This window comes from Micromesistius poutassou (assembly GCF_964030765.1).
Source record: "Micromesistius poutassou genome assembly, chromosome: 8".
Lineage (NCBI taxonomy): Eukaryota > Metazoa > Chordata > Actinopteri > Gadiformes > Gadidae > Micromesistius > Micromesistius poutassou.
The window spans coordinates 13605707-13631721 of NC_140278.1; the positions used below are offsets into that span (position 1 = coordinate 13605707).

At 40.5% G+C, this 26015-nt stretch overlaps 1 protein-coding gene across 6 annotated transcripts; it reads left to right on the forward strand.

The window, feature by feature from the left end:
* Positions 1 to 3230: 3230 nt before the first annotated feature.
* On the forward strand, positions 3231 to 23460 carry tcea3 (transcription elongation factor A (SII), 3). Of its 6 annotated transcripts, none has more exons than XM_084471519.1 (26): positions 3231 to 3410; positions 4097 to 4159; positions 4319 to 4424; positions 4550 to 4646; positions 5315 to 5899; positions 5997 to 6146; positions 6946 to 7059; positions 7162 to 7230; positions 7859 to 7972; positions 8122 to 8187; positions 10422 to 10481; positions 10630 to 10701; positions 10828 to 10896; positions 11065 to 11133; positions 11305 to 11373; positions 12050 to 12118; positions 12320 to 12388; positions 12671 to 12742; positions 12820 to 12882; positions 19599 to 19664; positions 20372 to 20601; positions 20722 to 20777; positions 21229 to 21384; positions 21903 to 22049; positions 22470 to 22541; positions 22909 to 23460. In XM_084471519.1, exons 1-26 carry the CDS (start codon positions 3342 to 3344, stop codon positions 22915 to 22917), a joined length of 2781 nt encoding a protein of 926 aa, XP_084327645.1. In that variant the 5' UTR covers positions 3231 to 3341; the 3' UTR covers positions 22918 to 23460. The 6 variants fall into 6 exon arrangements, with proteins under 6 accessions (XP_084327645.1, XP_084327646.1, XP_084327647.1 ...); XM_084471520.1 differs by having other exon boundaries at positions 20375 to 20601; XM_084471521.1 differs by having other exon boundaries at positions 12674 to 12742.
* The last annotated feature ends 2555 nt before the right edge of the window (positions 23461 to 26015 follow it).

Below are 26015 nucleotides of genomic sequence, written 5' to 3' on the forward strand. Positions count from 1 at the left end.
TGTAATGAACTGTTCTTTCATTACACTTTAAGGTAATATTGCACAAAAATCCACTCCCCCGCCATCAAATACAAAAGTAAATTTCAAACATGTGTGTCCCATGTGTAATATTAAACCCCCATTCCGTTTTGGTTAAGGGTTCCTATTGGTTATTTTTTAGTTTTCCATTATAAGGTTGGGGTTAGGGTAAGGAGTTTCATTGGGTTGGGTTTTAGATTTAAAGGAAACCCTAAAATCCTACCAAAAACCAAATCCATAAACCCGTCCCAAACCATAGGACCCCTTTCTTAATGCTTTCCTCTAATGCTCTAATGCTGAGAAAATGTTAAGCTTGATGTGGTCATTGAAATGTATGAGAAAACATACTGATGCTTGAGCATTGTATTCAGTGTGCGAAATACCCTTCAATATTCGGGGGGGTCCCCATCTCCCGATTGTTGCGCAACATCGATCTAAAATTTTCTCATGCAGTAGGCCTATAGCATACTTAGCAGACGTCAAGGCGCAAAGTCAAAGTACTTTGTGGTCGGTTCTATGACGCTGTTGCTATTATGACGGCGAGATAAATGAGCTTTGCGCCCGGCGCAAATCTAAAATGGGTTGGGCTGAAACCCGTAGGTGTGTTTGTGGCGTAACATGCAATAAACCAATGAGAGTTTTGGGTTCAACCCAAATGACCGTGGTGAACCACTTAACCTGTGCGAGCCGGTATATCGCAGTTGTTGTAAAACGGTAGAAACTAAATGCGCCAATATAACAAACATGCATCTGCACCTAAAGCATAATCATCCGATGCAGTTTTCCCAGCTGCGAAAAAAACAGATCATGGGATGTCTCCGTCTTCAGTCCACAATCACTTGGCCGTTTAGTCCACAAAGTACAAACAGGACAGTTAAAATGTTGCGCACTCACTGACAGTTGTAGTTCGCTTCATGTAGTTTTATTTCAATTTTATTTATTGTTTTTGGTTGTTTTGTTTATTTATTTAGGATATTTAAAATGTCTGCCAGTTCCAGTGTTAAATATTCTTTAGAAATAACAGTTTATTGATCTTTGAAAGGTTGTACTTGCATTATTATTCCATTATCATTATATTAGTTGAAAATGCTCTCAAAACGGCAATATTACCGCTTATCGCAATAATTTATGGGACAATTTAGCAAAATTTGTTATCATGACAGGCCTAATTACAACTTGTAACTTACATAACTTGGTTGTAAGTTACGTTGTAAGAGAGGTTGTAAGAGAGACCCTGCGCACGCGAGAGTGAAGCTTGTAACTTACGCAATTTACGTAACTTACATAATTTACGTTACTTACATCATTTACGTAACTTACAAGTTGTAAGTTACGTAAGCTACAAGTAGTAAGTTACATAAGTTACGTATGTTACGCAAGTTACATATGTTACGTAAGTTGCAAGTTACAAGTTGTAAGTTACGTAAGTTACAAGTTGTAAATTACGTACGTTTTACAAGTTGTAGGTTACAAGTTGTAAGTTACGTAAGCTACACGTAAGTTACATGTTGTAAAGTTGTGAGTTACGTACGTTTTACAAGTTGTAAATTACAATTGTAAGTTACGTAAGTTATGTAAGTTACAAGTTGTAAGTTACATACGTTTTACAAGTTGTAAGTTACGTAAGTTTTACAAGCGCCTCCAGACGACATTATGAATCTCAAACGACTGCGTCGGAGACTGTCGTCTCTAGTTCTTCCACTTCCACATCAATCTAAGTAGACTGAACCGCGACATGGAGGAGAAAGGGATTGTTGCTCGCAATTGTTGACCGCGATTGTCTCTGGCCGGAGCCCCGCTGCCCGCTGCCGAGGCATCACCGCCTCGGCAGCGGGCAGAGCCGGTGGTGCCTCGCGGCAGCGGGCAGCGTCAGTGGTGCCTCGCGGCAGCGGGCAGCGGGACTAGCGGGAGAGAATCGCGGGGAACAATCCCTGCGCTATCCGCTATAGTCCAGGTATTTTTCGGTCAGTGGCGCAATTGCATTGGCGCATTTTTTAGATCACTAAAATAGCACCAAGTAGCCTATAATTTGCGCCGGAACACGCCCCTGCTTTTCGCCGACACACCTCTCCAGGAGCAAGTGTAGTGGTGCCTGGTTGCTGTGGGGGAAAATCAGCTTTGCGCCGGGTGCAAACTAGCCCTTCTTCGGTTTGGCGCACATGGCTAATTTGCATACGCGCACAGGACTGGCTGGCTCCGCTTGGTAAAAAAATAGAACATATTTGTGAATAAATGTTTAAAATTTTGAATACTGGACATGGTGTGCTTAAACACATTTAAATGACCATTAGTGACAATTGTGTGACAAAAATATATTTTTTTTTTGACGAAATTTGAGACCCCCTTCAAATTTTGGCTTTCAGGGGGTCTCATGGGTTAATCGGGGGGGGGGGGGGGAGCCCCCCCCCCTCTGTATTTCGCACACTGATTGTATTATAAGAATAGAACACCATAATAAACCAATGTTATAAGAAATACCTGATAGGCCCACCCAATGATAAATCGACTTTCCCCCCGTTGAAAGTCAAACTGGGTGTATGTTATGACTGACACCAAGGGTACGTTATGACTGACACCAAGGGTACGTGCAGGCATTGGTCGTGTGTTTCTACCGTGCCAAGCATGAGGTCATTGGACCCGCTGTTATATTTCTGACTCCTTGTGCAACAGCGCCCTTTAGTGGTAAACTTGCACGATTTCAAGCGAAACGAAAATGTTGAACTATGCAATGTGTTTTAAAGTATGTTTATTGTATATTAAAACCAATAACATATTATACAGCACCCCCACTGCATGGTTGTAATGTAACGTGTGCGGTAAATAAATAGCGCCATGTGTACTGCTTTCACTTTATCCAGATTAATAATTTGAGCTGGTTCACAACAGAAACGGATTAGTTTCCAGCGTCAACATCACGCATGTGCATACTAGAGGTTCTATAAAAATGTAAATACGGGACAAATAAATAAATGAACGGATACACGAAGTGACGTTTGTAATTATATACACGTCGAAGTCAAATGCATATCCCTTTCCTTCCTTTATTTGTACTGTAAAAGAACGACTATACATTTTTATGTAACTTTTAAAAAGCGAGCGTGTATCGGTGTGTTCGCCAGGCCTCTACTACGCGCTATATTTAGTTGTTGTGTCGCGTTGACTCGTCGACCAGGTGGTCAGCAGGACGCACCCCTTCGCTCAATGGACGGCGCCGTGCGTAAAGCTCTATTCATGTGCGAGACAAACTTCTCATATTTTTCTCTGATTGAACTTTGCTTTCAATAAAAGATTGCTTGCTCGCTTACATACAAACTAATGCCGTGATGACACGTGAAGAAGATCTCGTCCGCATCGCAAAACAACTGGACAGAATGGTGTCTAGAAATAACACGGTGAGATATTTTGACACACACAGGTCGTATGTTTTCCTGTCACGTCGTCCTGTGTGGTGGGCGTAGGCCTAGACGTGTTTTCTTCACACGTTTTGTTTTAAATATGAGGAATAAAAAACTCTAAATGTTAACGTTACTTAAGTAGTCGAATGCACTCTTGCAAACGGTCAAAACGTTAAACACGGGATTATGAATATTTTGTGCTCGGACAATGACTCTCTGAAAACAGGAGCACAAGAGTATAACAACTGTTGAGTATAATTCATTATTCGTTCGCTTGCTCGTTTGGTTATTTGCAAAAAGTGCTTCGAAGCGTCCCCACGGAAGGTAAACAAAATATTGCGCGCAAACAAGGTCGTTGCTGTAGTTCTCCGTCCCGTCGCGCGCTATAAGCGCACTGCCCACGCTGCCTTCAACTCTAGTACGCCTCACATTCAATGGACAGCCTGTAAATGCAAGTGTTTTGTATATACATTTGTATAATGCATATAGCCTATGCCTATTCACTCGTACACATCATACATTAATTGAATCATATCATACCGACTATTATTAGTCGGTGTGATATTACTATTATAGCCTACTATTATTAACTTTTATCAAATGTATTCCAAAGGTTTTTGGATAGTTTTATGAATATTGATGGGTGGATTTTCCCATTGTGTTGCGTTGTTTTGTATTTACAGGAGGGGGCCTTGGACGTTCTGAAGGAGCTGAATGATTTCAATATGACTGTTAAACTTCTTCAGGTATGAGCTTGTCTGCCAGACACACACAGACAAAGACAAACATCTTTAAGTATTGATCGACCTTAAGCGATGAGTAACGCTAAACAATGACCATGTCAGAGCCTTCATTGGTCGTTAAGCACCAGACATTGTTCTCATTCAGAGCTCTTCCTTTGTTAGGATACCAGGATTGGCATGTCTGTGAACAGCATCAGGAAACATTGCTCTGACGCAGAGGTCATCGCCTTGGCAAAGTTTCTCATTAAAGACTGGAAAAGGCTTTTAGGTGAGTAGTTCTGTTTATTTGACCGTTTCTGTAAAATCTAACATTTTGAGGACATACAGTATATGCATGAAATAACATGTTTACGAAAACAACTACAAATGTTGTTGGTGGTTTCTCTCTAACAGAACCTGCCGAGGCTAAGAAGGAGAAACATGACGACAAGAACGGTTTGGGCCCCAGTAATACAGCTGTTTCTCCCAACCTCTTTGAGACAGACAGCAGGTATGCATCTTCCCTGTTATTATACAGAAACTAAACATGTATAACATTAAAATAGCAAGACAGCCATACGTACACACACAAACACACACACAACCTGTCACCATTCATACACATGCAAACATGTCTGTGTCGATGAAATTATTTCCTATAATGCTACTTAAAGCTAGGGTAGGCAATAAGGTAACCTTAAAGCTAGGGTAAGACATTTGCAGAAACCAGCCATAACCAGCCAACCAGCCGTAAGCTAGAATTTCAAAGTATCCAACTGAAAAAAATCCCACCCCAATCTTCAAGGCACTCCCTCCAAAGCCAATCCCCCCTAATCTATGACTAGCTCGCTAGCTATAGCAACAGGTCTGCCTAGCCTTCTGGAAGACTCAATGAGTGCACAGGCAGAGTGCGCTCAGGGAGCCAGTCAGACAGGCAGGGCATCCAATCATTACATTTGGGTCAAATGTGATGATAGGACGGGTGTAATCTTTAGTCAGAGCATTGGATTCATTTATTGCTGTGGGGATGGAAGGAGAATTTCAACATAAACAACAACAAAAAATCACAAATTAATCTCCTACCCTAGTTATGTAGCACCACCCTGTAGATTAGCTGTAGAACAAACAGGTTGATTGTGTGTGATGAGGAGAGACGTGAGCTGCTCTGTCTTCCGTCAGCCCAAGGAGAGAGGATGTGGGAGGGCCACAGGAGTCCTTGCCTGACAAGAATAACTCAGATAAACACAAAGAAGAGCAACGGCATCAAGACGAAGACCTTCATGAACACAGGAAGACGAGCGGGGAAGCGAAGAGGCAAAGACACGGCAGCGAACCTGTTCACAACACTCAGGAACCAAACGGAGACCGCCAGCGGGAAACCCACAAGATTGACGGACGCACATCGCCCAGTGCTCCTCCCGCCCCCGATAGAAGAGTGGGCCGCGGTGGAGAAAGACGTCCCCCATACCCCCAGGAGGTGGAGAGACGCCAGCAGGAACCCAGACGGGGGAGACACCGAGACGAAGACACAGAGAAGAAGAGGAAGAAGAGACGAGTGGTGGAGCTGGAGAAGAGGGAGGACCCTGAAAAGTTCCGGTCCCATGACACGACCAGAGAGCTGAGATACACTGAGAACGTAGGGAAGGAAAGGCACGCAGGAGACCGTAGGCTAGAGAGGTGGACGCACAGCCCTCCGGGAGAGAGACACCGCGAGGAGCCACAGAGAGAGAGGCGGTTGTCCGAGCAACGACCCCTGTTTGAAAGGTGAGCGAGTCGGGAGGCAGGAGTTCCTGGGTTTAGTGCTGTTCTAAGCTGTTGCCAGGAGACCAGAGCTCAGAGTCTGGTTGTTTCTCTTCTCCAGGAGAGGAGTGATGGACAGCAGCATCCTCTATCCGACACGTTGCCCTTCTCCACCTCCCCTCATTCGCCGCAGGCGCCCCATTCGCCCCCCTCGGCCCGTACAGACCCCCATCCCGGCCAAGTGTCCTTCTGTTGAAGTCAAGAAGGACAGGTCAGGATCAGGCTGGGGAATGTGTGGTGGAACAGTGCATGCATAGGTCTGAGATAGAGACACATGGTTAGCACTGCATGGGAGGATGGCAGATTTGAAGCAACCTGTGCTTTTATTTTGATGTTTCAACTCACAGGTTCAAACAGTGTGAGACCTCAGCTCCACCACAGTTATGGAGAGTTTGCATCTCATGAGCGTCCCGTCAACTTTTCCATAGTTTTTCAGCTTCATTCAGACAAAACAATCGCAGAGCTTCAATTCTCGATTGCGAATGTGATAGCGTACTCAGCCGTTTCACTCATAAACTATGACATCGTTCTTTGTACAGTGATTGTTTTCAGTACACAAGGAAACTGTTTGTGGCGCTCCATGTGGAGCACAGATAACGGCAAGTTGACATGACGCTTCTGGCAAAGCATTTTCACTGGAGCCTGGGGGTCCACAGTGCTAATCAACAGTGTTACACAGCTAACCAACAGTGTTACACAGCTAACCAACAGTGTTACACAGCTAACCAACAGTGTTACATGGCTTAACAACAGTGTTACATACAGGCTTACAAACAATGTTACACACTGGCTAACCAAAAGTGTTACACACCGGCTAACCAATAGTGTTACACTGGAAGTGTGTTGTGCATGGTACGTGGATGTGATGGGGTCACTCACAAAAAAGTACAATTGGTATTTAACCCCAACACACACACCATCACCCACTAAACCTGGTTTCTCTGACTGGTAGCGACTGAGGGGCGTGTTCTCCATCTTGGTTATTTGTAGCGCTGTTGTGATTTGTTCAGGAAGAGGAAGAGCCACAAAGACTCCGCCCCTCGCCCCCTTCGCCCTTCACGGCCCGCCCCCCCGCGCCCCGCCTCTCCAGTGAGGCGGCTCTCACTGGAGGTCAAGAAGGAGAGGTCAGAGATGCTTGCATGTTTCACTCTTTTGGGGAGAGAAACAATGTAACCGAAGACTTAACATTTTCCAGCATGGCCTCTGATTCCATGTTTTTTATGCAGGCAAGTCCCACCAGATCCCAACGCTCCGATCGCCCCCCTTCCCTTTCATCTCCATCCTCCTCCGACAAGGTCCGCACCTGCACGTTGTTGTTGTTTACAAAGACTCTGCAAGAGGGGGCCTTCATCCTCTCTTTGGCTGGAGTGATTCTACTACAGAATGTGCAGTGTGTACAACAGCATATAGCCTGTGTATAACAGTGTACCATGTGTACAACAGCGTGTACTGTGTATACAACAGCGTGTACCGTGTATACAACAGCGTGTACTGTTGTACAACAGCATGTACCGTGTAAACAACAACATGTACTGTGTACAGTATATAGCCTCTGTATAACAGTGTACCATGTGTACAACAGCATGTACCAACCGTGTATACAACAGCGTGTACCGTGGGTACTACAGCGTGTACCGTGTGTACTACAATGTACCGTGTGTACAACAGCATGTACCGTGTGTACTACAGCATGTACCGTGTGTGCAACAGCATGTACCATTTACAACAGTATATAACTGGTGTACAGCAGCATGTACCATGTGTACAACAACATGTACCAATGCGTACAAGAGAATATATACCAGGTGCACAACAGCATGCTCTGTGTGCACAACAATAGGTGCAGTGTGTACAACAGTGTGCACCATGTGTCCAGCAGCCTGTACTGTGTGAACAGTGCAGCTGTGTCTCTCCGTCATGTAGAAGAGAGCCGCCAGACCCCAACGCCCCGTTTGCTCCTCTACCTTTCCACCTACACCCCCCTCCCCCCGCCAAGAGGCCCTCTGCGGACGGGAAGAAGCCGGCGGCAGAGATCAAGTCAGTACACTCGACCTCAGCACAGCCGACCACAGGGCTGTGGTCGTAGTCGGTCGCTCACGGCAACAATGCCAAACGTGGCTTTCCGCTGACTTTATCCTGGAGGGCTGAAAACTAAACGTTTATTGCCGCATTGTTTGCCACCGCAGGAAGGAGCCCTCAGATTGCCAGCCTCCCTCTCTGAAGAAGTCCCCCGACCCGCTAAAGAAAGACAGGTCCGCCCGGCTCCATTGTTTAAACCTCAGAGAGCAAACAGAGTCTCGGCATTATTGCTTATTCTCCCGAAGAATTTGATCAAATGGTTATAACAACTAAGATTGACGTCTACTCGTGACGTCTAAACAGATAAGAAAAGCCTTGAAATGTTTTTTTCCAGCAGTAGTACAGATTTAATCGTTAGATTTGTTATTGAAGTAAACAGCAACATGAAACCATCAAAAATGTAACATATATACACTCTATTTATATAAGCCATTTCATACAAAAGGCAGGCTCAATGTGCTTCACATAAAAACATGTCATACAATCAAATAAAATAGGATTTCAAAGAGCATAAAAGACATTTACCAACTGGATTTCAAATCATTTATAAAAGACATGTGAAGACAGGATTTAGAATTTGAAATTTTAATAAAAAAATAAGTTAAAATGTTATTGTTTAGCAGAAAGCAAAGGTGAAAATAAATGTTTTTAACCTTGATTTAAATGTCGTCAGGGTTGGAGCAAGTCTCAGATCTTCATGTGTTGCATGGCAGCTGAATCCAGCTTTTCCTTTTCCAGTCTTGTTTTGACTGGGAACAATTGGCTGACTGGTCCCAGTTGAGGTTAAAGGTCAAGAGGGTTCATGAAGTGAAAGCATTTCAGTGTTGTATGTTTGGCCCTAAACAGTTTAGTGATTTATAGATGAGCTGCAGTATTTTGAAATCAATCCTCTGACATACCGGGAGCCAATGCAGGAATTTGAGAATTGGTGGAATGTGTTCAAATTGGTCTTTGATGAACCTCTGGCAGCTGCATAGAGGTCAAGCTGTAGCTGTCTAAGAGCTTTTTTTGGAAGGCCTGAAAAGAGACCGTTACTAGTAATGAATGCATTGACAAGTTTTTCGACGTTTTGTTTTGACATGATTCCCCTTAGTCTATGTTCTTCAGGTGATAATAGGCTGATTTTATCACTGACTTCATGTGGCTGTTGAAATAGGTATAGGCTTACTTTCAGTCTCTCATCTTTAGCTCCGAAAGCAATGATCTCAGTTGTATCCCTACTGTATTTAGTTCTAGGAAATTCTGGCACATACAGTCCTTGACTTGCTCAATGCACTGGCACAGCAGATATATAGGACGATAGTCAGTTGCTAAGGCTATATAGATTTGTGTGTCTTCCCCATAACAATGGTAAGCAATTTTGTTATTTTGCATAATTAGGCCAAGTGGAAACATGAATCAAGATGGTCCTAGGATTGAACATTGGGGAACTCCACACATCAGATAAGTTAGTTCAGATACATAATTACCAATGGAGACAAAGTAGTTCCTATCTTGTAGATATGACCTGTAGCAGTTTAAGACTGCCGGAAAGCCCAACCCAATTTTTCAATCTGTCTAAAAGTATTGAGTTGTCAACAGTGTTGAATGCAGTAGTCAGGTCCAGTAGCATCAGTAGTGAAATGTTTAGTCTGTGTTACAACAAATATAATTTTCGGTGCTATGAAGGGGTCGAAATCCTGACTGGAAGTTGTCATAGCAGCTAGTTGATGCCAAGAAATCATTAAGTTAAAATAAGCTATTTTTAAAGGGGTTAAAAACTGCAGTTTTCATGGCTTTTGGAAAGTTGGCAGATTGGAGACAGGTGTTAACTATTTGCAGTAAGACTTGTGCCAGGCAGTCAAGGACATTCTTAAAGAAGCTGGTAGATAAAGCATCAAGGCAGCAGTCTGATAGCTCAAGTTACATCAATGTTTCCAAGAGTTTAGTAGTCTAGGCCCTAGGGCATTCCATTGTATCATCATTGCCACATTACTTTTAAATAACATAGTGGGGATCCAACATTTATCTTTGAAATGGAAATATTTATGGCTTGTCTAATACCTTCAAATTTGGGGGGGTCATTGGGTTTAGGGTGTCATTGTTGGGGGGGTTGTCCGCCTATCAGCCTAATGGCTGAATATAAGGTTTGTGCATTATAAGTGTTGCTGTTAATGATATTGGAGAAGAAAAATCTCTTTCAATGCTAAATTGTAGGCAGGCGGCTCTCTTTATAGATGTCATGATGAACATGAAGTGTGAATTCACTAAGGAATAGTTAACATCTAAAGCCCCAAATACGTATTTACTGTTACAGTGATAGTATAGGTTAGGGTTCTAATTAACTAATTTATTAAAAGGAAAACAGTTTGCATCCAGAGGAAAATTATTGCTGGGACCAGTCAAAAGCAACCTCTTTATGTTACAGGAAAGACTCATTGGAGGGCAAAGGGGCCAAAAATCATTCAGTGGAAGTCAAAAAAGAAAGGTTAGCTTTGTCCAAAGCATGATGAATTTGAGTGCATTGATCATTGTGTTTCATTGTCACTTTTGTTCAGCAGGTTTCTTCATATGAAGGCAGATCGCTGTACCAAAAATGCACTTTCATTTATAAATTATAATTTTTTGTGTTTCAGGAAAGATTTGACTGATCTTAAACCACCTCCGCAGAAAAGGCCCACGTTGGATGTCACGAAAGAGAAGCACAGGTGCACTGGATGGGGAAGGTTTAGAATTTAAGCAAACTCATAATTTCTATGCAAATTTATACAATTCATGGTTTGCTTTGATTAAAACAAAGTAGTGATACAATATGTACTGTCTTCTCACTGTAGGAAGGACTCTTCTGACTCAAAGCAAGGACTTCCTGTTAAACTGATCCCAATGGATTTCAAATCTGACAGGTCATCAAAATACTTTTATTTTTAAATGATATGTAACTAACTCTTTTTTTATTGTATATGTAATATATCTATGTCATTTATATGTAAAAGTTATATCTAATCTAAGTTTAAGTGCTACACAATGTGTTGTTAAGCTAAATGTAATATGTCTAATATGTCTCACCATAGGAAGGACTTTTCTGACTCCAAGCCCAGTCTTCCTGTCAAAAGACATTCAATGGATTCCAAATCTGACAGGTCATCTTAAGACTTTTGTGTTTAAGTTATATGTATTTTCTCTTTTTAAATGTATTATTTTCTTTAAAAAATCGAATCAGTTTTTTTTTGTTTCTAAGTTATATTATATTATATTATATATTATATTTCTTAACAGGTTTTTTTTATATTTAATCTTTCTTCTCACTGTAGGAAGGATTCTTGTGACTTAAAGATGGGACTTCCTGTGAAAAGACTTTCAATGGATTCCAAATCTGACAGGTCATCTAAAGAGTTTTGTTTTAAGTCATATGTTTTGTCTTCTGTTTTTTAATCTCTGCATCATATGTTTTGTCTTCTGTTTTTTAAGTTAAATGTCAATATATTTTTGTTAATTGTTATCTATTTTTAAGCTTTATGTAATGTGCTTTTCTAATTATATCTTATCTGTTAAGTTATTATATATCTTGTTAGGTTATATTTATGGCGCGTTCAGATCGCTGGGAATTATGGGGAAAACATTTTCGCGACGTCGGAAAGTTCTCGTGAACGACACCTCATGACCCTCTGATGATTCTATTTCCTTTCGGCAACTGGGGCCAGATATTGATAACAGAGTTGCCCAGTTGGTGACGTATTGTTTACTAGTGACGCGCATGAACATGGCGGACCACAAGGCAAAAGTTTTACTCAATATAAAAGAATCAACCCGCATATATTCTATCTGTCAAGGTGTTGCTTGTATGCACGAATGACAACAAATATATTTACTTCCTGTTAAACTGCTCTCAATGGATTCCAAATCTGACAGGTCATCTAAAGACTTGGTTTTAAATTATATGTATATTTATTGTATATGTTAAAATATATGTTTTTTAAGTTATTTTTTATGTGTGTTTTAAGTTATATGTCATCTGTTTTTAAGTTAAAAGTCAACAATCTTCTCTTTTCACCATAGGAAGGACTCATGTGACTCTAAGGCGGGACTTCCTGTGAAAAGACTTTCGATGGATTCCAAATCTGACAGGTCATCTGAAGGCCACTTAATTAGTGCACCTTCCTTGTTTTGCTTTGTTTTATGTTTTCTTGTAAAACCTATTTGGGTGCTCAGAAAAGTGTGATAGAAATTGTGTGTAATAATTATTATAATTTTTATTTGAAAAATAAATAAATGTAAGTCATATCTAATCTGTTTTTAAGTGAAAGGTCACCTGTCTTTTCCCTGTAGGAAGGAGGCTTCTGACTCCAAGACCGGACTTCCTAGGAAAAGACTTTCCTTGGATTCAAAATTGGACAGGTGTTCTTAACACTTTACAGCTAACTTCTTTGATCCTAGATTACCCGTGTATGCAACCTAATTTTTTAAGCTATACATCATCTGTTTTCAAGTTACAGTATATGTAATTTGTTTTTAAGTTCTAAGTAGTGTGTTTTTAAGTTACATGTAACATGTTTTTAGGTGTTTTTAAGTTAAATATTATCTATTAAGTTAAATGTCTTCTGTGTTAAGCTTTATTTAATGTGTTTTTAAGTTATATGTCAACTGTTTTTAAGCTATATGTCATCTATCTTCTCACAGTAGGAAGGACTTTTCTGACTCCAAGCCAGGACTTCCTGTGAAAAGACCTTCGATGGATTCCAAATCTGACAGGTCATCTGAACACTTCTGTTTTTTAAGTTCTATGTAACTTTGAAAAGCAATTTGTAAATGTGTATTTCATCTTTCAGGAAAGAGACCACTGAATCCAAGAAGGCCAGCCCACTGCCAGCAAAAAAACTTGGAGGTGAAAGGTCAGTAAATTTTAAGCTTTCACACATTCACAAAGCATACATTCCATTTTGGGCCCTATCTTGCACCCAGCACAATTGAGTTTCTACACTGACGTATATAGCGTTTTCACCCGGCACAAAGCTGATTTCCCCCGCAGCAATCTCATGCCACGTCTCTGAAAAGCAGAGACGTGTTCTGGCGCAAATGATACTTGGGGCCTCTACGAATAGTCAAATCTATTGGAAAACGTCATCGGGTCAAGGAGAGATGGAAAGGTGCTTCCTTTCGAACATAGGAAAAGACTGCACTGTTTAAAATGTATTCGACTCCACTTTTCCTAACCAACGTCATCGTGCGACGGCCAGTATTGCTGACCTCTAGCATCTTTAGCGTGAAATTACAATTTTCCGAAGATGGGACAACAACAAGCGCTCTTTTGATCAACACATAAAACAGGAAGGAATCGGTTTAAGATGGCTGCCGAGACACCGTGCTCATGAAGATCCTCAGAGAGCAAACAATTGTAATTGAGAACAAACAATTACAAAATATTGGCTGAGCTCCAATAATATCAACATTTCGACGAGCATATAAAGCAGCATTAAATCTGAGGAACAAGGATGCCTAAGAAGCAAACAAACACATACAAAGACTGCCAAACGACCAACTCGGCGTCTGAGGAGGAAAATGTGGAAGGATTTACTCAAATTCTGAGAGAAATCAGAGAGTTCCGCCACGAAACAACTCGCAATTTCGAAGTGGTGAAGAAGGACATAAGCGAGATAAAGAAAAAAATCAAAGAGCTGGATAGTAGGATGGAAGAAGCGGAGTCCAGGATTGCGGCGAAGGAGGACCAGGAAATCATGTTGTCGAAGGTACTGATTCATACTCTACGTGTTCAGAAAGATTTGATGGAAAGATGTGAAGATTCTGAGGGCCGATCGCGAAGAAAGAATCTGAGAATCTATGCAGTACCTGAAAAGTTAGAGGGAAGCGACATGATTGGGTTTGTGGAAAAAGTATTACGCCACACGCTGAAAATTGAGGGGGAAATACCCATTGAAAGAGCGCACCGCTCTGGACAGCTGATTCAGCGCAATAACAACAAACCCAGGTCTATTCTAGTGCGTTTTCAAAGCTACAATACGAGGCAGAGGGTGCTCAGTGCCGCCTGGGCAAAGAAAGAGATTAAACTGGAAGATAACACCCGCATCTACTTTGACGAAGATTTCACTAACAAAGTGTTCCAGGAGAGAGCAAAGTACAGGGATGTCAGAAAACAACTGAAGGAGAGAGGGATAAAGGCGCGTGTGCTATTTCCAGCAAGGCTGAAGATAACAGAGGCTGGAGGAAAAGTGAGAGTGTTTCGCGACCCCCGACACGCAGCGGAGGGGCTCCGCGACTATGGAGTTGCCATGGAGATGACGCCCAGAGAGCCCGACTTGGAGTCCATGCTGAAGGCTTCCGGGTGGGAGACTGCGCCCAGCAGGAGAGCAAACCCGGCAAAGGAAATGCTGTCTGGGGTAAAGACATTATTGGATGCTATCAAAAAGCATGAAGACGGCGACGAAGAAGAGGAGGAAGAGGAGGAAGAGGAGGCGCGAGGGAAAACGAAGAGGAGTCGAAGAGGAGACACCAGAAAGTGACTTTATGAAAAAGGTATGGACTGATAGACAACATAAAGACAAGGACAGTGGACTGGGGATTCCCTGTGTAAAAATAGTCACCATGAAATTTTGTTGTTTGTTGTTGTTTTTTTGCTGTATTCAGTTCTCTCGTCTCAAATGACTGAGTTCTTAGAGAATCGAATATTTACGGGATCTGACTGCAAAGTGTATGATTTTGAATATCAGGTAGACCCGGAGAGTCACGTGTTTAATAATATCATTGACACTTGTAAATATTATTCAGATGATGAGCTCAATGCTAAAATTGTAATGGACAATACATTTTCGTTAATTCATTTTAATTCAAGAAGCATGTATGCAAACTTTACTAAAATTAAAGAGTATCTGAATAAATTAAAAGGAAAATTTAAGGTGATTGCATTATCAGAGACATGGATAAAGAAAGAGAGAGGCACTGAGTTTCATCTTGATGGCTATGAGTTACACTACATAAATAGAGTTGACAGAGACTTGAGGTGCAGAGTAATTCAAAATATGACAATTGTTAAAGAAAATCTAATGGAATGTATAACTGTGGAAATTGAGTTAGAACAGAGCAGAAACATTGTGGTTACTTGTGTATACAGAACCCCAGGGTCAAATGTAGAAACGTTTGTAGATAGTCTAGAAGAGATAATAAGTAGAGTGAATGAAAACAAGACATACATGATCTGTGGAGATGTGAACATTGATCTACTCTGTGCAGCAAAACATAAAGCAACATCAGATTTTTTGGACACTCTATTCAGTAGAGGTTTCCACCCCCTAATCACAAAGCCTAGTAGAATTACATCATCTAGTGCTACTCTGATTGACAATATATTTCTGAATGTCACGGAGAATAATATCACTTGTGGGTTAGTAATAAATGACATCAGCGATCATTTACCAGTGTTTGTAATATATGATTGTCACATAAAGAGTAAGGTAAAGGAAAACTGTTATAGATATGCAAGGGTAAGATCAGAGGAAGCAATACTTAAGTTTAGAAATGATTTGTTAAATGAGGAATGGCATGAGGTTTATACAGAGGGAGTAAACGATGCATATGATTCTTTTTTTAAATGTTTCATAACACATTACGATAAACATTGTCCGATAATTCAACTTAAGCACAAAGGTAGTAACAACAAAAAACCTTGGATTACCAAGGGCTTACAAAATGCTTGTAAAAAGAAAAATACACTGTATAGAGACTTTATTAAATTTAGAACAAACAATGCTGAAAATAAGTATAAGAGGTATAAAAATAAGTTAACAACAATAATGAGGCAGGCCAAAAGGGAGTATTATAATAAAATACTAAAAGAAAATAAAGATAATTTGAAAGGAACATGGAGGATCCTGAATGAGGTAATGAGGAACAAAACAGCTCCAACAGCTATGCCAAATTATTTTATTAATGAGAATCGAGAAATTAAAGACATGAATCAAGTTGCCAATGAATTTAACTCTTTTTTTGTAAATATTGGGCCAAATTTAGCTAACACAATCTCAACACAAAATCAACAATTCGTGGGAAAAGAAAAAATGGGAAGCAAGGTGCTACAGTCAATGTACCTAGATGGGGTGAGTGAGAATGAAATAATATCGATCATAACCAAAACAAAGAGTAAGACATCAACAGACAGTGATGGGATAGACATGTGTATAGTGAAAAAAACTATTGATTGTATAATTAAACCTTTAAGTTACATATTTAATCTTTCTTTAAGTACGGGTGTTTTTCCAGAGAGGATGAAAACGGCAAAGGTTATTCCTTTATTTAAGTCAGACGACAGACATGAATTTAATAACTATAGACCAGTGTCAATGCTCTCACAATTTTCAAAAGTGCTTGAAAAACTGTTTGTTCAGAAGTTAGACATATTTCTTGAAAAGAATCACTTGCTGAGTGAGAGTCAGTATGGGTTTCGAACCAACCGATCTACAGCAATGGCACTAACGAAAATAACGGAAGAAATAACAACGGCATTAGATAACAAAAAATATACAGTTGGGGTTTTTATTGATTTAAAAAAGGCATTCGATACAATAAATCATGAAATTTTAATTTCTAAATTACAGAATTATGGTGTGAGAGGAATTGCCTTGGACTGGTTAAGTAGTTATTTACAAAATAGAAAACAATATGTTCAGATAGAGGGTTACAAATCAGAATGTATGAGGACAGTATGTGGAGTCCCACAAGGATCCGTTTTGGGACCTAAACTTTTTATTTTATATATTAATGATATTTGTGATGTTTCAAAGATTCTACAGTTTGTTTTGTTTGCTGATGATACTAATTTTTTTTGTTCTGGGGATGATTTGGGGATTATTGCAGAAAACATTACTAATGAAATGGTTAAACTTAAGAGATGGTTTGATGAAAACAAGCTTTTGTTAAATTTGAAAAAAACTAAATTTATGGTTTTTACAAATCGAAAAAAGGATGAAATTGAACTTTCATTTGCAGGAGAGAGTGTTGAAAGAGTGTCTGTATTTAGGTTTTTGGGTGTTATCCTGGACGACAAGTTGTCATGGAAAAACCATATAGCATATGTAAAAGCCAAGGTGGCAAAGAGTATCTATATTTTGAATAAGGTTAAGTTTGTCTTGGACACTAACACACTAAGAATTCTGTACTGTACATTTATTTTGCCATATTTTAATTATTGTGTGGAGGTGTGGGGCAACACTTATGTAAGTAACATCACTCCTCTGATTCTGCTACAAAAAAGAGCAGTAAGAGTAATCCACAAGGCAGGTAATAGTGATCCCTCAAATAGATTTTTTATTTCAGCAGGTTTGTTGAAAATGGTTGATATAATAGAATTACAGACCCTAAAAATAATGTTTAAAGCAAAGAACAGATCATTACCAGAACAATTACAAAGCTTGTTTAAACTGGAGGAAGGGGACAACAGACTGAAGCTTGACTTTAAATATACATTTGCAAGGTTGAGCTTAAAACAAAGGTGTATTTCTGTTACAGGTGTAAAAGTATGGCATTCACAAAGCAAGGAATTGAAAAGTTGTACAAGTATGTCTCAGTTTAAGAAAATGTTTAAAAAAGAAAAGATAAGTATTTACAAAAAAGAAGAAGGAGAAAGAGAAAAAGAAGGGAAAAAAGAAAAAGATAGATAGACGAGTGGTGTTAACCGTTATTTTGTTTGTTTGTTTTGTTTTTTTGTCATTGCTATGTTTCATTATCTTTAATATTTTGAAACAGAGAATAATATTGGTGTTGAAGTAAGCCATTTAAATTTAAATTTGTAACAACAGAGAGGGGCAGGTATTATAAGTTTTTTCTTCATCCTGCTCCTTTTCATTCATGGTGAAAATGTGTACACTATGTATATGTGCAACTATGTGAGAACCATGAATGAAATAAATCAAAAATGAAATGAAATGAAATGAATGCGTTCTTCTCGTATTGAATGTTATCGCCAGTGAGAATCAATTAGGTCGGATTGGCCAACGGGAATATTTGAGGCCACTTGAATCAAAAACCACTTGAAAAAAAGAGGCTCCACTTATGTTGATGTTGAAATTAACTGCCCCCAGTAGTCTTTCTTAAATGTGAAGTCAGCATTTTAATCTCTTATGGTGTATATTGTGTGCTTTCTAACCAGCAATAAATTAATTCATTTCGATTCAAATAATATGTTTCTGGAATTGGTATCCATTATTATCAATTGTATTTTCTTCTCTTATCTTCTTCTGCTTTACAGCGTCTCTCATGTGTCTTCGCGTAAAGTCGGTAAACTTTGTCGGTGGCTTGTTTATTTAAATATTGCCGCCGTAAAGGATTATGGGATACCAATATCTCCTTTCCTTTCGTAAAGGTTGGTCAGGAGTAACCTATGCTAAAGGAGGGTTAAAGGATACATCAAGGCTCCTTTCCTAAGCATTTTTAGAATTCAAACCACCTTTCCTCCAAGTACTTCCGGGTGGTAGAGGCCCCTGGTGGTATCTAAAAATTGCGCCACTTCAATTGCTCCACTGAAAATACCTGGTATAAATGCACTAGCAGATAGCGCAGTTGGTGTTGCTATTTTGAGTGCCAGGCAGGTCGGAACTGCAACATAAGCTCACACACATGTAGGCTATACACAGCACAAACATGCAAACAATTAGCCTAATTGAAATAGGGGCTCCATAGGGGCTGCATGAATGAACACTGTAGTAGGCTATGCCATGCATTAAAATAATAATAACAATAATAAACTTGAAATATATCCCAGCCTTCCAAAACAAAATCTTTTTTTAGGGTAAATGGTTGGTTAAATGTTTAGCTGATACAGCGGAACGAAGTTGTGCTTTTAAATCAATGCATCTGCAAACACCGTACAGCAAACACATATTTTCTTGACACAGACATTGTGTACAAGCCCATAACTTTTAGGATTGATGAGTAATTGATCATGAGAAAACATTGGTTTACCGCGAGTTAGTGTTTAAAAGAATGAATGAATGCGGGTGATGCTTGGCGCACGCGTGTGTGCGCACCCATCTGTTTAAACAATACTGGTAACAAACAATGTTTGTTAATGTATTGCCGCATATCATTAAATAGACCCACAGTTGCGGCCACTGGACTGCATCCGCATATCATATTTGTGTTAAGTTCGCTTTGCCGAAATTTACATGACGACTCAGTGTTTCTGAAGTTGGAGAAGAAAATGCTATTCCATGTGTGAATTAGGCCTATTATTTGGCCATAAACTGAGCCAGTTGAAGTTTGATATTCATGTGGTCATGCATCTGTCACAGCGGAGACTGCAAACGCTCTGTTAAAATATCAACTCATAAAGTTCAAATGCGCTGGCTCTTAAAGGGGATGGGAGATGGAACTCTCATTGGTTTATTGCATTTTACGCCCAAAACACACCTATGGGTTTAGATTTGCGTTGGGAGCAAGAGTCATTTATCTGCCGTTAAAATAGCAACAGTGCCAGAGATCCGCCCACAAAGCTATATGCGCTTCGCATTTCATACTTGCGTTTCAGACCGTTAAAATAGGGCCCTTTATGTCCATAAAACATCAGTTTTTTGTGATGATATTCATGATTTTGTTTCTCTAGGAGAGAGTCTCATGGCACCAAACCGCTCAACCCTGTTAGAAAGCCCTCGACTGACGGCCCTGAAAGGTACCCTCATCTAGCCTTGATCCAGGCACTCTCATGACAGAACGCCTGGAAGTCCCTAAGTTGAAAATTTGCTGTGCCTTTGTTATCCATGGCTCCATTATGGTCGCGTAGGGTGGGACTTACGTTAAAGGGGTGATATCATGCTTTTTCGACTTTTCCCTTTGCTTTAGGCTGTTATATGACGTATGTATACATGTTTTACATCTGCTAAACTAGAAAAAATTTTGTCCGAGCCAGGGGGATTATTTGCGCCCAACGAGAACGCCCCTCAATACGTGCGCGAAACAGCTTGTTTGTGCTGAAACTTTACCGTAACAGTGTGATGTCAGAGTGTGCAGTGGGCGGTGCTGAAGTGCAGAAGTCGCGCCTCCCGGCTACCCACAATGTTGTCAACTTCTCGGGGGTGTGAATTTGCAGACGCACGTGCAAACACAGCAGACTGGGCTACTCGGGAGGGGGGCCGACATGATACAAATCAGACCGTTTTTGAAAGACACTGAAATTGGTTTTGCAGAAATGAACAGCGTGAGAATAATAAGGGGTATTTCTAATATACAGGCATATAACCCTGTTCTAATAGTACCCCCAAATGCTCTTATTAACCCTAAAATAGCTTGATATGGGTTCTTAAGATTCAGCCTGGGATTAGCTCCATTAGCTTAAAACATGCTTCACTCCTACAAACTAACCTGATATTTCTGGGGTAGCAGACGAGCCAAAGCCGACCCTCCTCAGACCCCCCCCAGCCCCACCAGCTCCCTGTCCCCTGGCTTTAGCCCCGGGGGGGGGGCTCTGTCCCCTGGCTTCAGCCCGGGGGGGGGTCCGCTGTCCCCTAGCTTCAGCCCACGGGGGGGTCCCCTGTCCCCGCGCCTGGCCACCGGAGACACGGTCCGGGACAAGTGCATCGAGATGCTGTCCGCCGCGCTGCGCACAGACAGTAAGCCGGGTGTCATGGTTACTACAAAATGAGGGTTCAACCGCCTCGATAATGGTGTTGTTTTAGCACACTGCAGAATAGGACACAGAAACAAATCATTCTTCTTCTCTGTCTTCCCAGATGACTTCATGGAGTTTGGTGCTAACTGTGAGCAGATGGCCGTGGACATCGAGGATCATATCCTTCAGTTCTGGGATTGATTGGTTTGACTTTGTTGTCAATACGGCCCATAGACATCAATTCAATGTTAATTTAATCCAGTATAAGAAGTTATACCATAGCACCGTGTGTGGATTATTTTGCAATCGGGACACTTCTGTCTTTTAACAGTTCCAGAGCAATGCCCAAGAAATCCCACATTAACACCAGTCAAATACAACTATCAATCAGAAGTTTCCTTGACTACTTCATTTGAGAAAAATCAATATTCTCAAAGCAGTGCAAGAGAATATTTTAATTTCAGCTGATTAAGTTGATAAAAAACAATAAAGTTATGGATGAAAGTAACTAATAATAATCTACTAATTGTTGGTAACTGGTATAAGAGGAATATACCTCTCCATCCCTTACTAATGGGAAGGTAATGGTTGAATGGTCAGATGGATTGTCTCCCTTGACCAGAGGGCACATATCTACCAGGAGATCCGGGCCACCGACATGAGGTACAAGAACCGGGTCCGAAGCCGCATCAGCAACCTGAAGGACCCCAAGAACCCGGGCTTGCGCCGGAACGTGCTGGCCGGGTACATCGAGATGACCCGCATAGCCTCCATGTCTGCCGAGGTAAGGCCGGTCGGGCTTCACCAGAACCCCTCGGGGATCGGGTTTCAGCCATGTTAATCCGCTTTGGCACTGTGTGATTACGGAGGTACGCACGTTGTGCTCTGTGCCTGGGCCCTAACTGAAGTGCAGGGTTGTGTGTGGGCTACGTGCCTGTAGTCAAAGTATAAGTGGACGTAGGGTTGGAGGAGTTGTTCAACTTTGAAGCACCTGTTTGGAAGCAAAGCAAATAAAAATGGAATAACATGCTAAATGCCTGTTATGCTATTTGTGTTGTTCTAAATGAGAAAATAACAAGGTAAAAATAATAAGGTAAAATGAACAGAGAAAAAATAAAGAAAGTTAGGTAATATTGTGTGTACTGTGCATGAACTCTGCATGTACTCGACTATGTTTATACAACATAGGGCTACACCAGACAGCAAACAGAATCTCCTTTGTTAACATTTGGTCTTCCCCACACACACACGCAACCCCCCCCCCCCCCCCCCCCCCCCCACCGCCCTGTGTTGTGTGTTAAGGAAATGGCGAGCGACGAGTTGAAGCAGCTGAGGAACGTTCTCACCCAGGAGGCCATCAGAGAGCACCAGATGGCCAAGACCGGAGGAACCACCACAGACCTCTTGCAGTGCAGCAAGTGCCGGAAGAAGAACTGTAGCTACAACCAGGTACATACAAACACACACATACCTAAACTCACTCAGACGCACAGGCACACATACACACATACACACACACACACACACACACACACACACACACACACACACACACACACACATACAGGTAAACTCACTCACACACACACGTACACTCACTTACACTCACACGTACACGTACACGTACACGTACACACTCGCACGCATGCAGGCACACACACACACACACACGTACTTGTAGGATGACTGTACACTACACTGGAGAGTCTCTGGGTAGGACAGTGTAGAGACTAGGTGGAAGCACTATTCCCAACTGTTAATATTGTCCATTTTCACATCCTCATAGAGCAGTTTGTCCGATACCATGCGCATCATCTATTAACATCGGGGACTGATATATGTGCATCCCTGATCTCGTGTGTGTTTCAGGTGCAGACCCGTAGCGCTGATGAACCCATGACCACGTTTGTGCTGTGCAACGAGTGTGGAAACCGCTGGAAGGTATGTTGCTCACTAGACTATTTCTAGACTATTCACTACACATCAGTACAACCTGAAGTGAGACCAATGTTGACAATGCTTCAGTTACACATACAGAGGGACAAATCTTAACAGGTATCGCTTAACCATAAGGGAACATTAGTTAACAATTAATTTAAATTAGGATATGCAGTAATAAGCACTTACTAACAATAAACAGGAGGTTTATTGAATTCAATCTCTTGTTATCCTGTTTACGTTAATTGAGTTATACTTAAAGTGGTACTAGTGTTACCATTACTTTAGTAATACTTAAAGACTAACTACTTAGTGTGGCACTGTTTTAATGTTTAAATGATTAAATATATGTTTTTTCCTGCATTTCCAGTTCTGCTGATGCCTTCCAGACCAAATGGGAATCATGCTGATATTGATGAAATTTAATTATTTTCTATGACACTGTAGACAGGGACAATTTACAATAATGCAGCTAAAAGTGTGCTCATAATTTATACTATGTTATATTTTTAAGATTTGTAAGCATGTATGTTTTGATCAAGAAAACCATCAGGAGAGAAAAAATTCTAAAATATAATAATACTTTTGACTTGAAGACTTTTTGCATGATTGAATCAAAGCAAGCTAGTTGGGATAAACAAGGTCGCATATTTTTGCTTTGGGAAGGCGTCATTAGAATCCAACTCTAATAATATAGTCAAAATTGCAACTGTTTAATTTGTATATTTCAAATCCAAGACTGATTGTAAATCAGTAAATAATCTTGACAATCAGTTAATTTGTCCCTCCCAGAATGTTCTACACATGTGATCCATTTATTCATTTGATTTTTGAATAGTTAATCTCGCATCTCACTTGGCCTGAATTAATTGAATATGGACAAATAATTGTAGTGTTTTCAAATAAATTGTTCTAGAATGGAGTTCCTTGAACGTCTACTGTATCACCACAACCTCACAGTAGGTGGCGGTAGATCATAGAAGGAATAGAAGAATACATTTGGAGTATTTATAAAGGCACAACACATTCAAAGGATTTGTTATTTTTTTATGTTACTAATAACAAACCGATTACAAACAGCCATTATCAGCAGATGTAAGTTCAATAAAAGATTATATATGCATTTTTCAGTGTCGACATATGAGAATATGAGATAGCATATTTAAACAAGTTAATTATTGTCCAAAAACAAAAACCTAAGCAGACCTTTACTTTGACACAGAAAGCCCTCAATACAGAACGGATTCAGCAGCTATCAAGTACAGAACCTGGGAGTTCCTCTCCCCTGCTGAAAGCCCTACTCCCCCGTAGCCTGTTAACTACGTACTAAAACATCCTGCAGCTTTCTGCCAAGAAGGTGAGCATGCTATGAGTTTGATGTATTCTTTGATAGCATAGTTATGTAGCGTTATCTTGTCACATATAGCTGCTGTTGGTCAGCACATGAGAATATGTTGAGATTTATGCTCATAAAAAGCTTAAGCTGAAGCATCTATCTCGGAACGATCTGACAATAGTCATATTGCCATGGAAACAACTGCAGTAACAAGGAAGGAGGAAGGGATTTCCTAACTTAATAATAACTAATTGCCTACTGTTCATTTAGGTTTAAATTATTATTAAACCTGCCTTTAAAAAAGGGAACACAACTAAATCCTGATATTTCACCAACTATCTAAAAATCTCATCTAAAAAGGACACTTGGTCTTATTTTACAGGCAGGAATTCAACTTAGTAGACATGACTGTCAAATTCCCTTTACATTGGTCCTACAGCTTCCTGACTGAAGCTGTTTTTATTGAAGTCTCAGTCAAGGTCATTGCATTTAGATGTTGCTCTATGTTGATACATTCCCTATAAAACGTATGCCTACAGACTGGTTACAGCGAATGACAAGTCAACATATAGGCAGAGGTAAACCGTGGCTGTAAAAATAAACTAGCTTCAGGGGTTTTGAGGTTAAACAATCCATCCGTCCCTCGGACCTTGAACGACCACAACCACAGTTTATGTACTCTCAACAATAATAGTCCTTATATTGTCACTTAATAAATTACTTCTAGCAAGGAGCACAACTTTATACAAAGAAATTCCTCTGTTCATGTTCAACATATGATCATATCTTTGATTGATTGATTAAAATCAGAAGATTTAAATTGATGTTAGACTTTTGATACAGCAGGGGATACCTGCTGTATAGAAAACAGGGTATGGATTTATATGGACTGACAACGGTCTCATCCTCCAAGGTGTTCAGATGCCATTACAAGCAAGTGTAAATCTTTCATGCACACCCTTGCGACTTTAGAAAGATTCCAGATAAAATGGTTTAAATTCCTTCCATATTTCACTTGCTGGGGAAGCTGTCTAATGATGTGATGGTACCAGCTGAGCAACAGGTTCTTACTGCCTGCCTTTTATGTCTAATAAGGAGATGAGAAAGAGATGGAGAGCTAAAGAGAAAGCAAGCTAGAGAGTGAGAGAGAGAGCTAGAGAATTAGGGAGCTAGAGACAGAGTGAGAGAGAGCTAGAGAGAGAGGGTGAGAGAGAGAGAGCTAGAGAGAGAGAGCTAGAGAGCTAGCGTGAGAGAGAGCGTGAGAGAGAGCTAGACAGAGGGAGGGAGAGAGACAGAGAGAGACCGAGAGAGGGGGGGAGGGAGGGAGAGAGGGAGAGTGATTTAGAACAACTTGTTGGCTTCGCCAGGGGCTACAGCTATGTTCCTGATAACATTCAATAATGTCTTTAGTGTCGAGACATTGAAAGATTTATGACAGAACTGAAATCTTTGCAGCAAAATGCAAGGGGAACGAGAGACAACTAAATTGATGATGAAGTCATTATGAGAGTTTGTTCTGAAATAATTGTGTACTTTTCACTGTGATCACGCCGAGGGAGTTTGTACCTGTTGTTCATGGCAATTACAGGAAATAACTTGACTCAAGTGGCAGAGATTATCAGGAGGAAAGTAGAATAACTTCAGCAACCTGCCAGGTGCAGCAATGTGCAGAAGAAGATAAAACTAAAATAACTAGGATTAGAATATGGCATTATGTGAGCACACAGTGGTGCCAAAATGTCAGGTCCATTGTGAAGAGTCATTATCAGCACCATTATCCTGTGAAATGGGGCTGCAGCTGTTCTGTTAGCGGAAATGATTCTCTGAGGAAGAGCCTCAGTCTCTCTGTGATAAAGCTGAGTTACTGGGCCAAACTTGAGGATTAATAGGCAAAACAACAACATTCAATGAGAGAACAATAGATATGATGATATGGCTAAATAATAATTGATTGTGTTATAATAATATAATGCATTCTAATAATTGATAAGTTATCAGTGATACAGAAATCACACTGAAACCAGATGGATGGTTAAAACTAAGGACAGCTTGTACCATATTTTATTTGTATACTATTTATTGTATTTGAGTGTGAAATTGTTTAGCATGAGCTAGGGTTGATGAAGCTCATTACACACACA